Source organism: Cataglyphis hispanica, chromosome 1 (assembly GCF_021464435.1).
Source record: "Cataglyphis hispanica isolate Lineage 1 chromosome 1, ULB_Chis1_1.0, whole genome shotgun sequence".
In the NCBI taxonomy this organism is placed as follows: Eukaryota; Metazoa; Arthropoda; class Insecta; order Hymenoptera; family Formicidae; genus Cataglyphis; species Cataglyphis hispanica.
The window spans coordinates 4,407,894-4,421,386 of NC_065954.1; the positions used below are offsets into that span (position 1 = coordinate 4,407,894).

At 33.3% G+C, this 13,493-nt stretch overlaps 1 protein-coding gene across 2 annotated transcripts; it reads left to right on the top strand.

Moving 5' to 3' along the window:
* The first annotated feature begins 823 nt into the window (after positions 1-823).
* On the top strand, positions 824-13,330 carry LOC126851828 (LIRP). Of its 2 annotated transcripts, XM_050596172.1 has the most exons (4): positions 824-1,741; positions 7,126-7,345; positions 9,274-9,333; positions 9,571-13,330. In XM_050596172.1, the coding sequence occupies exons 1-4, from the start codon at positions 1,571-1,573 to the stop codon at positions 9,756-9,758; spliced, it is 639 nt and encodes a 212-aa protein (XP_050452129.1). In that variant the 5' UTR covers positions 824-1,570; the 3' UTR covers positions 9,759-13,330. The 2 variants fall into 2 exon arrangements, with proteins under 2 accessions (XP_050452129.1, XP_050452134.1); XM_050596177.1 differs by lacking the exon at positions 9,274-9,333.
* Positions 13,331-13,493: the final 163 nt, after the last annotated feature.

The following is a 13,493-nucleotide window of genomic DNA, read 5'->3' on the forward strand; positions in this document are numbered from 1 at the left end:
GTTCTATTTATATTTCTTCGTCGATTTATCTTCTTCGGCGAGCATAGTTTCCGTTTAGTTGCGAAAATAGCGCGGATTAATCGCCAAATACTTTCGTTTCGAATTAGATTGACAGTTCATCTGGACTTCGGCAAATCGCTTATTTTTTTTTATTAATTAACGAATCGCGAAAATAGATCTAATTATATAATAATAAATATTAAAATTTACATCACAAATATTTATATATCTACTTCTCAGAAATATAAATAGTAGAAAAATAATTCATCTTTCAAAAATAAATTCACGTGTGTGTGAAAAGAAATAATTTGTCATTATTTCTTTTGCACGGTAGTAACCAGCTTGATATCTTTACCGAGCAACAAGATATGAGATTCTTTTTATATATATGAACATTTTTCTATTGCAATATACATGTATCATATATACACTTTTTTGCTCATTTATATATACAACAATAAAAAAATGATGTTAATATATTAACTATACTTTACTTAACTATTAAATATAATTCGATCAAGCAGATTACGCACAGTGTCAATCTTTAAGCACTCACGTCACCCAATTAAACGGTTAAACGATGATGTGGGACGATCTGCATTCGATCTTCGACAGAATACAGAAATAAGGCATCTCGCTTTTCTTGAGACCGATTGTTTCCCTCACTCATCACTCTCCCTCCTCGATCTGTTTACTTTCTTTTTTGCTATCCCCCCGACCACACTTAAAGGACAGCAAGCACGGGAGAGAGAGAGAGAGAGAGAGAGAGAGAGAGAGAGAGAGGAATGATAGGAGTCACCTTATACTAGTTCATCAGCAACCTTCTACCGAGACGGAGAACCGAATCTCTCTCCGGGGACAGGTCTTCGTGACAATTGCGGTCAATCAGGCTGGCACTGTCAGAAACGTGACTGCACGTTCCCAGTCGGAAGAGGTTGAGACGCTCGTCGGCGACCGAGCGGTCCAGACGTGCCTCGTCGATCTTCTCAAAGAGAAGCATCGGATCTGTGCCTGCGTCACCTGCCAATTCTATCAGGTTGTAAAGAGATATAACGATCCTTCGGTTGCAGAGGCATAGATCATTAACGAAGGATCAAACCAGAATCGAGATATACCCGAGGATTTCACTAAAAATCAAGAACGTGCAACTGAATCGGGGATATTTTGGTCGGAGAAAAAGTTCCAAGAGAGGGGAAAAGTACACTGTGATCCACGAAACCTAAATACCGAGCTAAGAATATTAACTACTGTACATCGTGTCATCTTTAGCTCCGACGAGCCTGCGAGATCGGCCTGGAGAACCAAAGAATCCAGATCGTGCCTATACAAGAGTCGCACGCTTTGGCTGGGACAACCACGGACAGGTCACCTGCTATCGACCGATCGATTGCAATTACTTTCGGGACAGAAAGTAAAGAAAAACGAGGAGGAAAAAAAGACGCACAAAGTGCTCGTGGACGGGCATCAATGCATCCCAGACAGTGGGAAGGGTTGATTTTGCCGAGAAGCCAGCATTGTCTCGAGACGGTGGCCCGTTATCGTCTACGGAGTATTTCATGATCGTTTCCCCATGAGAGAAACCAGCTACGCTATCGTCGTTACGATCGTCATCGTGATTACATCTCACCTGCTACGTCCGCGACATTGTCCGGCGTTGTCCGAGAAAAAGTGCCAGACTGTGATACTAGCCCGTGTGATAGAGAAATCGCCTTGTGATCCGTGTTTTACCTCAACATACTCAGTAAGTCTCTCGCATCCTATTGCCTTTAATGTCGTTCATATCGGAAAGATCTGCTGCGTAAAAACTAATTATAATGTCCGAGGAAAAGAATACTCTCTCTTCCGTGAGAGCTGAAGATAGATCCCTTCGATACGCGTGCTCACTTTAATGCTCGATTCTAGTATTTAATTATTCTGGTTTTTAGCATTGAATGAAAAAAAAGCAGAAAAAGAAAACATTTTTTATTTCTACTTAAATTTTATTATTATCGAAAAATCGATATGTTTGACACACCTTCCATCTGTGAATAGACTTACAACGCTTAATATAAAACAATGCTTCATTGAAATATACTATATCTATAAAGATTCTATCCAAGAGTACATATAAAATTATTATCATAATTGAAATTACTGTAAATTTTCAATATCTCTTTAAGTTAAATTTATCGCTTTAAATATGAAGCGTAAATTTATTTTTACTTCAATTTGATAACGGCTTAATATTTGTTGAAAATAAGTCAACTTTGTGTTTGTACATTTGATAATAAAAACTGAATAAGATATTTTGACTTAATGTAAATTTGTCTGATATATATTGACTTATCTGAACGTTTTATCGCTTCCAAAATACAACTATAACAAGTTACAACTATTTTAAATTATTGCAAGAAGGAGCAAATTATCTCAAATTATTCGAGCACAAACGGCTATCACTAATTCTTACAATGTATAACAGTTTTAAATATTATACCTCTTTAAGTTGACGTACATGGGCGCAGCATGCTTGGTGTTCATGTACCGCAATTGTATTATTAGAGAGTGCATCTGCCTCTTAAAAGACCCTCGTTAGTTCAGCTCATTTCTTCAAATTATGCGTCAGCTCGAATTACGCGACGTCGATTACGAGGAAATTTTAACGCGAGTACCGCGTCATTAAAATTAAATTAATCTTCATAATTTTGATAGTTAATTGTCAATCTTCTAATATATCGCTAATTTTTCTTTATAATTGCTGAGATATATGAGCATAAAAAGTACGTGAGAACACTTTTTTCATTACTTGCGATTCAATGATTCGAATGCACGATTTATAACGCATAAATGAATGCTATCGTTAATTGATATGTTCTGCTGCATAAAATTGCATAGATATTCTGTATGTAACAGAAATATTTCATTAATTACAATCACGTTTAGTAATATTGGAAAAGTATTTTGATAAGGCGATCTTTTATCTTTGTTTTTAATGTCAAGACCGAACTACGCGATTAATTTATTAAATATTGGTCTTTCTTAAAAACTTATTTTTGAAATATTTACATATATTTATCGATCAGATAAATGTGATTGTGCTTAATCAGACTACATTGATTTGTTTTAGAACATCTAAATTATATATATATCCTTAAATCAGAAAATTGCACATATGTTATAGACAAACTCCAAAGAAACAACGTTAAATCAAAAACGTTTTTATTATTTGTAATTTGCACAACGGAATGATGTTGGATTTTTCATCAGTCTCTCGTATTATAACCGTAATTTTTTTTCGATACTTTCCTATTTTTATAAAATTTTCAAACAAAATATAGTTTATATCTAAAATGCCGAAATAAACAACAATAATAATCACAATCGATGATCATGTTATAATTATATTCATTAGTTTATTTACAAAATATTGTTATTTGTATTTACAGGAATTTGTATACATATAACAAATAACAAATTAATTAAAGACAATGAATACACGCTTCAAAAGTAGCATTTGTTGCCACATTATGAAAAGTATAATTTTCTTTTTAATTAGACTTTCGAAAAATTAATTCGAGAAATTCACACGATTTGATAGCAAAACAACGCGATTTAGAGAATCTGAAAATTTTTCAACTATTCTCTCTTACACCTGACTCTATAATCGCAAGAAAGCGGAAAAGTTCTCTTGCGTATGTGATCGCGCTCTAATCGGAAAAGTCGATCACCCTTGGCCAGTTCGTACTCGATCGAACGTAAGTGCGTTTTCTCATAAGTGCGTATAAGTACGGCTCGTTTAGTATCTTTCCGAGTTGTTATATACACGTGTTTATATATTGTTACTCGTGGTGTCTGCTGGCGGTACTTCGCAGATAACTAAGAGAAAAGACGAAGACAAAAATAGAAGTGCAGTCTTGCGAGAGACTACAGACAAAAGAGAGAAAGTGGAAGAGAGAGAGAGAGAGAGGAAAAGAGATCAAGAGAGAAAAGCTCCGGATTGATGAAGGAAAGAGAAAGCAATCAAAACAAACGAGTCCTCTTTTCAATTTACGGGACTTTTCGCTATCGTGAAATGCGTCTCTTCTTGAGAACGGGACGATCTATGTTCGGTATTCTGTTTACAATCATTGGAGGCGCCAGACGAGAAGCCAATGAACGGCATACACGTTATTATCGACACGTATAATTGTTGTTCAATCTCATTTTATGGGAATTTGAAGCGGTGCGATACGGCCTGATATCTCACTTCATGCGCAAAATAACGCGAATTCAAAGAAATCGGTAAATTATTAGTCAATCTAAATTGATAAAATTAAAAATTGTAATATTAAAAAAAAACGAATGCACGAGAGAAAGTGCACTAGATAATATCTTAAATTTATGCATTCCGAAAGATTCATCTCTCATTCCTTTCACCATACTTTCCATTCACTCCTATAAAAAAAAAAAACTAGTTTTAAATTAAGTCTTCTTAGAAATTATATAATGCCTCACTCTCAAATTGAATTACCGCATTGATAGATTATGGGATACTTAGAATAACGGAATATCATAAACTACGTACGAACTAATTGTCGCCGATAAATGAGGCCGATGCATTTTTATTTGTTTTGCGCCCACGGCGTGTCGACGGCTTGCGATCGCGCTTATCATTTTCGCGGTAAGATATCACGAGTCTTGGTTGCCCGCGTTCGCAAAACACAAACATAGTTATTTACCTCGTCCGGGTTCTATATTTTGCTGCTCGAGAGACGTGCAATCTTTTTCAGACGAAAATGAATCATGGATAATTGCGCATTTTTTTTTAGATTGACAAAAATGAATTGCTGTTTTGGATACTTAAAAAAGATTTGACCAAAATGTAAAACTTTTATGATCTTAAAATATATATGGGAAAGAAATTTTAAAATAAATATTACAAATAACTTATATAGAAATTGATCCATTAATTTTAAAGACTAAATATTAACAGTTTAAAATCCAATTTTGGTATACATATTTAAAGTTTTATAATCATGAATATAATTAAATAGTTCAATCGATCCATCGGCGCAATAATGCTTCTTATGAATTGCAAATGTATGCGTGTTTTCAGCGCTACTAATCGCGAGGAAAAGATAAATAATGTTAGATAATTCAACATCAACAAGCGCCGTTTCTTTCAGTTATTGCTTGGTGTTGAACGCTAATTTCTATCGCCTCGATGCGCCGGAAATAAAAGTGGTCTGTCCTATATTCGCGTTACTTGTTTTGAAAGGGGCAAGTCAATGTGTCTGCTGCGGCAATGACTCTGGCACGCCTAATGATATGACATTTGCGAATCGATCGCGAATAAGTTCCATCAACCTTGAAACGTCAAAATAAAAATGCATTACATTTTTGACAGAAACTTATATCAATTAAAGCTTAAACCAACATTGTCAAGATTGAAAAAAATACTAATATACAAGTGACAATATTGTATCAAAAGCACATTTAGAATCGATTTCTATATAATAATAAAAATATTAAGACACTGGTAATTGCCACTATTTAGTTGCAAGCTATTGGAAATTTTTCTCTCTACAAAATAAGCTTCAAAAAAGTATCTATATAAAGAATTATTTATTTATTAATTTAAAAGATATTTTAATGTAAAGTTCAATTATTGAGTTTTCTCGATATTTTTGTTAAAATAAGAGTTTTGGTAAAACAAGACTTTCAACAGAAATAACATATATGTATATATATCTATCTCTTCATACAAATTATTGACAATACATCATTTTTTTCAAATTTATTCTAATTTGGAGAAATTCTCCAAATTTTATTTTTTAAATACCTTTATACATGAATAATACTTTGTTTGTTTTAAAATTTTGAACATTGTAAAAAATGTACGCGTAAATTATTGTTAGCTAAATATATTACATCATTCATATCAAAGCCACTGGCCTGATTTTTATTTTCGTTGATAGTACGACTAATCGAATATAATATAGCCTACAAAACAAGTCAATCACACAGGGTGTCATTTTTGAAAGGTTACATCTTTGAAGAGTCGTTGCATAAGTACCCTATCTCAAGCAGATTTAAATATTATTTTAAATTACTAGAATTTGTATTTGCATACATGATGTCTGTGTACTGTAAAACTTTTGTATCTCTTCAAAATAGTATCTGCGTGCAATTATCTGTTTACTCAAAACAGTGTTGTTTCACAAATGTAATCAAATATTTCTTCGATAAAATATATTGGAAATCTCCGAAATTATCTGAAGAGACATGAAATGAACATGCACGTGCGATACCCTAAAATAAGAGGAGGACCTTCGCATATCGGTCTCCACTTGATTGTCTAATGTAATTTTACTGGCGCTTAATGTGACCAAAGGTCGCTACCGTGGACAAAGCACACAGAGAGAAGCCCTTCTCTTTCTCTTATTCTGTCGGAGATGATTCCCGCGACGCGATTGCATGACACGCGCGAACGAAAATACGCGGTCTGTCTCTCTCTTTCTTGCGTTGCGAGATTTATATTTAAATGAGAGATATCTAAAAATAGAGGCACACCCTACGCGATCGTTGGAATGCCGCGACACCCGCACTTAATTAAACCCGATACGTAAACAAAGGCAACACTGAGGTCTCTTGAACGATGAGTGGCGTCCATTTCTACGCTTAGCACGGTGTCATCTAAATAGACAGTTAGAAAAATATGTCTAAATAAATATTTCTGTGCTGATATATTGAATAAAGAGTCCAAACATTAGATATACGCCAATATACATATACATATAATAAAGCATTATTTTAGTAAATAGTTCGGCCCGCGAGTGTTCCAGATAATTTTATTTTTACTCGTTTAGTCGAAAACTGCGTGACACCGATAAATGATCGCTATCCACAATTTTTCATCACTTCTAATTAACACACATTACTATGTTTTATAATCTCTTTTTTCTTTCTTAAAATTGTTTCCAACATAAACAAAAGTTGTATTTTCCTGATATGAATATAATAAATTCTTTCCTTTTGGTTCTTTTAAGCTATCATAATTTGGAGTTTAATTTTTTATTTAAAAATAATTACAATAGAATTCAAATATGAAAATGATCCAGTCTCGTGTATATGTTTGCGTAATTAAATAAGGATGTTGCTTACTTTCAGATGTCCGCGAATCGATTGAACATACTTGTGACCCTGATGATCGCCATCGCGTTCCTTGCAACTGAATCAGGAAACGCACAAGCGGACGGTTATCCCCAATTTAATCCGAAGCGACCCACCATGAGCGTGCCGCAGAAATATTGCGGCAAGAAGCTCTCTAATGCTCTACAGATAATCTGTGATGGCGTGTACAATTCCATGTTTAAAAAGAGTGGTCAAGGTGAGTATAAAAGCTGATCGATACGGAAAACATCTTTTTTAGCTCATTTCCGATTCCGCTCAATATCAAGTGACAGATAAGATATATATACCGGTAATGAATCATTAATGAAAAAAGATTAAATTTCTGTAAGAATGTTAAGTAAGATATTTGTTCCTAAATACAATGTTTTCTTTATCAGATTTTAATAATAATTATAGCTGAATTATAAAGACATAATTATAGCTGAAAGCGACAGTTTAATTATTAATTATTAACTTTTTAATAAATTATTTTATATGTCTCATTAATATTCAATCGTGCAATGCGTATTTTATACAATAAAATAGAAAAATATAAATCTTTATTATATTGTTTTAATTGATATTCATAGATTATAAATATCGAAAAAAAAAAATTTATCTCTTTTTATTAACATAATATGTTAATACAACATAGTCATACACACATATATCTATTCTGTCATTAAAAATCATAAAAAAAAGATAATTTTTAAGAAATATTCATTATTGACTTTCGACTTCGACCATTATATGTATAAATGATTTGTGAAAGCTGCATTCTAGAATTTATTAATGCAATGATTTTGCACCTCTGCATCATGACAATAATATCTAGAAAATTAATAATAGAGAGAAGAAGAGTTTAGAGATAAATATTCAGGAAGATTTCTCGTGCATGCACGATAGCAGTCTCTCCGTTACAAAATTTGCCTTTGTAATGCAACGATTCAGTCATTAATATTAATGTTCGCATTCCTTCTTTCCTGATTAACATCACCCGTGATGGTGCGACGAATATTTTATAATGGAACTAATAATGGAACTACCGATAGAATCGCGCCGTCCAAATGTCAAATTTATAAATACATGTCTGAATATCACAAGATTTATTTAAATGTATAAAAAATATTCATTAAATATTTTACAATCTGAGATACATTTAATAATTATTAAATTAATTGCATGAATATATAAAATGAATCTTTCAAAGGTACAAATAGCTTAATTTATTCTGAGTTCATAATTGAACGGCTCAATATAAGAATGAGGTCAGTTAGTAATTTAAAATGTTCACTTTAAATATAACTTTAAATGAACGTTACAGACTACGGATTGCTTCCAATTATGAGAGAATTTTTAGACCCGACAATTTCTTAATAGCTCTTCGAGCACGATATTCTACGAAAGGCGATTAAGCATACGATCAATCTCTGTGCCTACAATTAACCAAATAATCGCCACTTTGTCGCCGATGAATAATGCATGTGAGCTCGTATTACGTATTTTTGAGTGGGATAATCTAAATCAATAGAGGCACTCTCTATTATCAAACACTTTTAAATACGCCAATAATTGGAGGCATTTTTTAGCAATATTTTTATTCTCTGATTCAATTAATATTTTTCAGCGGTTTCATCAAAAACAAATACGACAATTTACATAAAGCATTTTTGGATACATAAAACGACTTATCGCAGAGCTTAATCAGTCAAATAGCTCCATGTAATCTGACACCGAAATCCTAGATATATATGTACGATTTATTGACAATCATTATTGACAATCAGAAAACAAATTCTGGTCATTTACATCAAATAATAAGGCCTTGTATGACAAATATAAAGACTCACTACTTTTTTCTAAAATATTTGAACTTTATCAATCCAAAACCAATATGTTTGCCATCAAATATGATATATAGGATTAATATTGTGTGTACTATCAAGTTGAATCTTTAACTTGAATTAAAATTAATTGATTTTTGTTGATATTTATAATTAATTTGAAAGATTTAAGAAAATGTATCTTACTTTTTATATAAATTATAATTAATTGTATGCATATGTGTGCCTTTTCTAATTTATTATTGCTAAGAAAGTTTTGAGATTTTTAAACAACAATATTCTATTTTGATTCCTTTCACAGCCCGGGAAGAAGCGAGTACCGGCCACAGGGATATCAACTTTGACTACGTACGCACCCAAGGTACGATCTTGAAATTGATTGTGAAGAGAGCTTTCACGAAAATCTCAAAACTTTCCTAGATATTTAAGTGAGAAAAAATAAGAAGCGTAATATATCGAATAAATCAAAATAAAATACACGCAAAAATTATTCAGTTAAATCGATGGTGCACGCATATATGTATGTATATAGAGAGCATGTATAGGACGATACGATCTTTTTACGTTATCGGTGCAAAAGTTCACGCTTTTCTTTCAGAAATGGAGATGGCCGACTATCCGTTAGCTTACGAATTTCCCCCGTTCCTGCCCCGAGCGAGAGCACGAGGGATGCTAGATGGACCGTTCGCCGGCAGACGCTATCGAAGGCAATCGCGAGGCATCCACGAGGAATGCTGTCTCAATGCGTGCACGATAAGCGAACTGTCCAGCTATTGCGGTCTGTAAGCGCGCGTTCGGAAACCGGTAATCCCTTCGACCTCCGCTTTACCGCTCGTTCACCATGCAACCGAATAATCTTAGACACAAGCGCGTATATCCATATATTTACATACAGAACATACACACATATATACACACACACACACACACATACACGCAAACACACACACACACATGCACACACCACATATGTGCAATACATATTTGGAAAGTTTACCAGTTGCGTCATCGTTCATGCTGGAGACTGACTCGTGATAATTATGTATACATTTATGTAATTTTATGCGGAGAAACTGATTTCTCTCAACGCATGATCATGTGCGGAATTGTATTATTTTCTTCATGATTTTCTAAGGACAAAGAGATAGCGAGGATAAGACAAAACTCGAAAGAGACATAAAATCTTAAAAATGAAGTATAAAATAACCAGAAATCTTATGTTCTTCAAATTAACTACATCTAAAATTACTGTCTAAAATTATAATAATTTTTTTTATGACTGAAAATGTTTTTTATACATTATAATTATGTGGTGACAGTCTATTATTGTAGATAATTTAGAAACAAGATCTATTTAGTCGGATTTAAGTTTCTTTGGTTTTTAAGTCCCGATATTTATTCGTATATTTTATATAACTCTTCCTTCGCTTACTTTGCCTTTCTGTGACCATGAAATAATTAAAGCAAAGTTCTCGAAATGTCTGACAATGTGTTATACGTACAAAACATTTTACAACCAAAATTATTTTACTTAAATTGTTGACAATTTATTATAATAAATTGAACCAGAGGTATTATGCCCCAAAATTTCATCTTGTTTCTGTAAACATGATCCTTTCGCTATAAATGTGCACATTGATCAAGAGCTTTGAATCACGATTTATAGATAAGCTATGATATACTATTGAGAATGTGTAAAAGATTAATGATTTCTCGAAAGGCGTCAAATTGCAGTGAAATTAAATATTTATGGAGCGTACAGCTTATAATCGTCCGCGATATTTATCATATACTTTTTACGATCGAAAGAAGTAGCATCAATGCTCATATTTTGTGAATCAGTCTGCGAAAGTTAAATCGGGAAAAAGAATTAACGTTAAAAAAAAAACAAGAAATCAATCGTGATCTGTAAGCACTATGTATATGTATATCTAGCGTGCGATCTCATATAATTATACTGGCGATCATTGTGCGACATATATGAAAAATGAAAGACGCGCATGTTGACGATGGTCACGCGACTTTATGCTTACCTCGAAATCGATCTTGGACTTGGATATTGGCTTGTATTTTTTTAGTTTGTATTTTTTTTTTTGTCGAACAACATCGAACGACGTACGTAATAAATGTTTTTATTTATATGTACGAGTAATTGCGCCTTTCTTGTTTTGACCGACGAAGGTTTTTTACGTATACATTTTACATTTCGACGACTCTACAAAGGCGTGCATCGTTGGCAAATGTTCTGCTCGTGAGCTAAGCGTTGAAAGATTTGTCGCGATTATCGGAGGATACAGTCTCAACTTGCATAGTTATTTCTGACGCGCAGAAGAAATAGCTCGATAGCCATTAATTTCCTTGTAATAACTTCCTCTCTTTTTTTAATATCAAACTCGAGATCCGTTAAATAACGCGAAAAGGATCATCATCATGAATGTCATGGATGTCGTGTTTACTATTTTACTCTGTAGCTTGCGTTATTTTTAATCTGCCAGAGGCTGTGACAAATTTCAATGAGTACTCCACGATTATATTCTCTGCGCGCGCGCATATGGTGATATTATTCTTATTCATAGAACATGTATACAATGATAATGTATCCTATTCTCGAGGGAAGGACCAAGATAGATTGCGCTCGCGTAAAACGATCGGAAAGCTCAGATTATGCACATCGATGTATCGCTTGTAGTGAAATACGTGAGTAAGATCGGTTGATACGGCGATCTAAATGAGTGTTTTTGGCTAACTAGGTACTTTAAGCCGTGCAGTAAAAAATAATCTTAATGAGACAATATATATTAGTAAAACGATATAAACAATATGTATCAGTAAAACAATATAATAAGCCAAAATTACGAAAAAGTTTTATGATTATTTGATGATCGATTTAGGTTGAACCGCGTGACAAAAAAGAATGACGAATAAGAGAAAATAATTATTGTAAAACGAATATAGGATATTGTTGTGAAGAAACTGCGATAAATTAGCGAAGCCATGAATCGAATGTCGTGAAAAACTACATTCGCCGAACATTTGTTTGAAAAGTTTTATAATGATATCATTTTTTTTTTTTCGCTGAGACAGTGTTAACTTTTGTAACGTATTGAGTGATCTCTAAATCGCATGTCATTAATCTCGTCACGCACATTTAGCATAAGAGCATGTTCCATTCCGAGTTATATTGTCATCACCGAAGAGTTGTTTTAATGCTTCTCCTGCGCGATTAACTAATCTGTTTAGGTAAATCTGTAAGCAGCGAATCTAATTTTTAGCTAATCTCGAGTAAATTGACGCAATCTATTTCGTTGCGATTCGCGAAGGAAGTTCGGTAACATGCAAATTCGAACGAGTACATTCTCTTCGTCTAATTTTTATAATTTTTACAAAAGATGCGTTAATAATTTTTAATCAATATTTTATAAATGATTTAGGTTTTTTTAAAGAAATAAAAAAAAGTCGAAAAAATTGGCTTTATTCTTTATAATTTTTTTAATCTCGACTAAAATTGATTATTTGATATTTTCCTTTCGAATTTAGAAAGTCACCGAATTTTTCTTATAATCATAATATCATTTTCATGCGCGCTTCTCATCTACTCGCCGTTGGATCTCTCGTGAATAATGCGACAAAATGAATAACCGTCAAGGTCATAAGTTATTGATTAGATGAGAGTCATCGTAATCACATTTATCATGCTCATCATTTCAAGATTATGTCCTATTTGCCGCGTTAGCGACGTTATGATCATTTTTATCATTTTTCATTCTCTCGTCATTCCTTGTCATCGCCATAATAAGATGTGATCTGTATCGCTAATGTTGCTGCCAGGCTTGCTTCAGTACATTTCGACCGCGTTTCTCGCCTGCTACTTTCCCTTCCCTTTCATCTATCCTCGTTTCATTTTGGCAATCTCCCTCATGCAATGATTGTAATATAATGTGGAAACAAGTAAGGGTCGAGACACACGATGAAACAGCGAAATCAGATATAAACAGTAAGGGATACAGTTTACAACAACGTACAGCAAAATAACCACATTTATATCAAGTAATCGGTATCACAAGAGACATACAATTAAATATGTACGAAAAAAAAAAAAATCAAACAGACGGATAACTTCAGCGAGATTGTATAGAAAAGGATGTTCGAACATGTGCGATGCAAAATGAAATGAAATCTATTCGGAGCAAATATTCGTTTTTTATATTTGTATTATTTATTGATAAACAATATTTATGCTATTCATTTTGTGTCTCGGTCCTGACACGTCGCTCGATCCTATGCGGAAACGCGGTAGTGCTTTTTGCTGCTGCGACTGCGAACGAGAGACAGAGATCAGGCGCTCCGGCGAGAGGAGCGGCGATATATATAGTACTATATATATATATATATATATATATATATATATATATATATATATGTAGGAAACAGACGATGTGATTTGTATATTGAGATGTACTTCAATTTAACGATGAATAATGAAAATCGTTCTCAAGAAAGATTGTTCTCTTTTTATCTCGA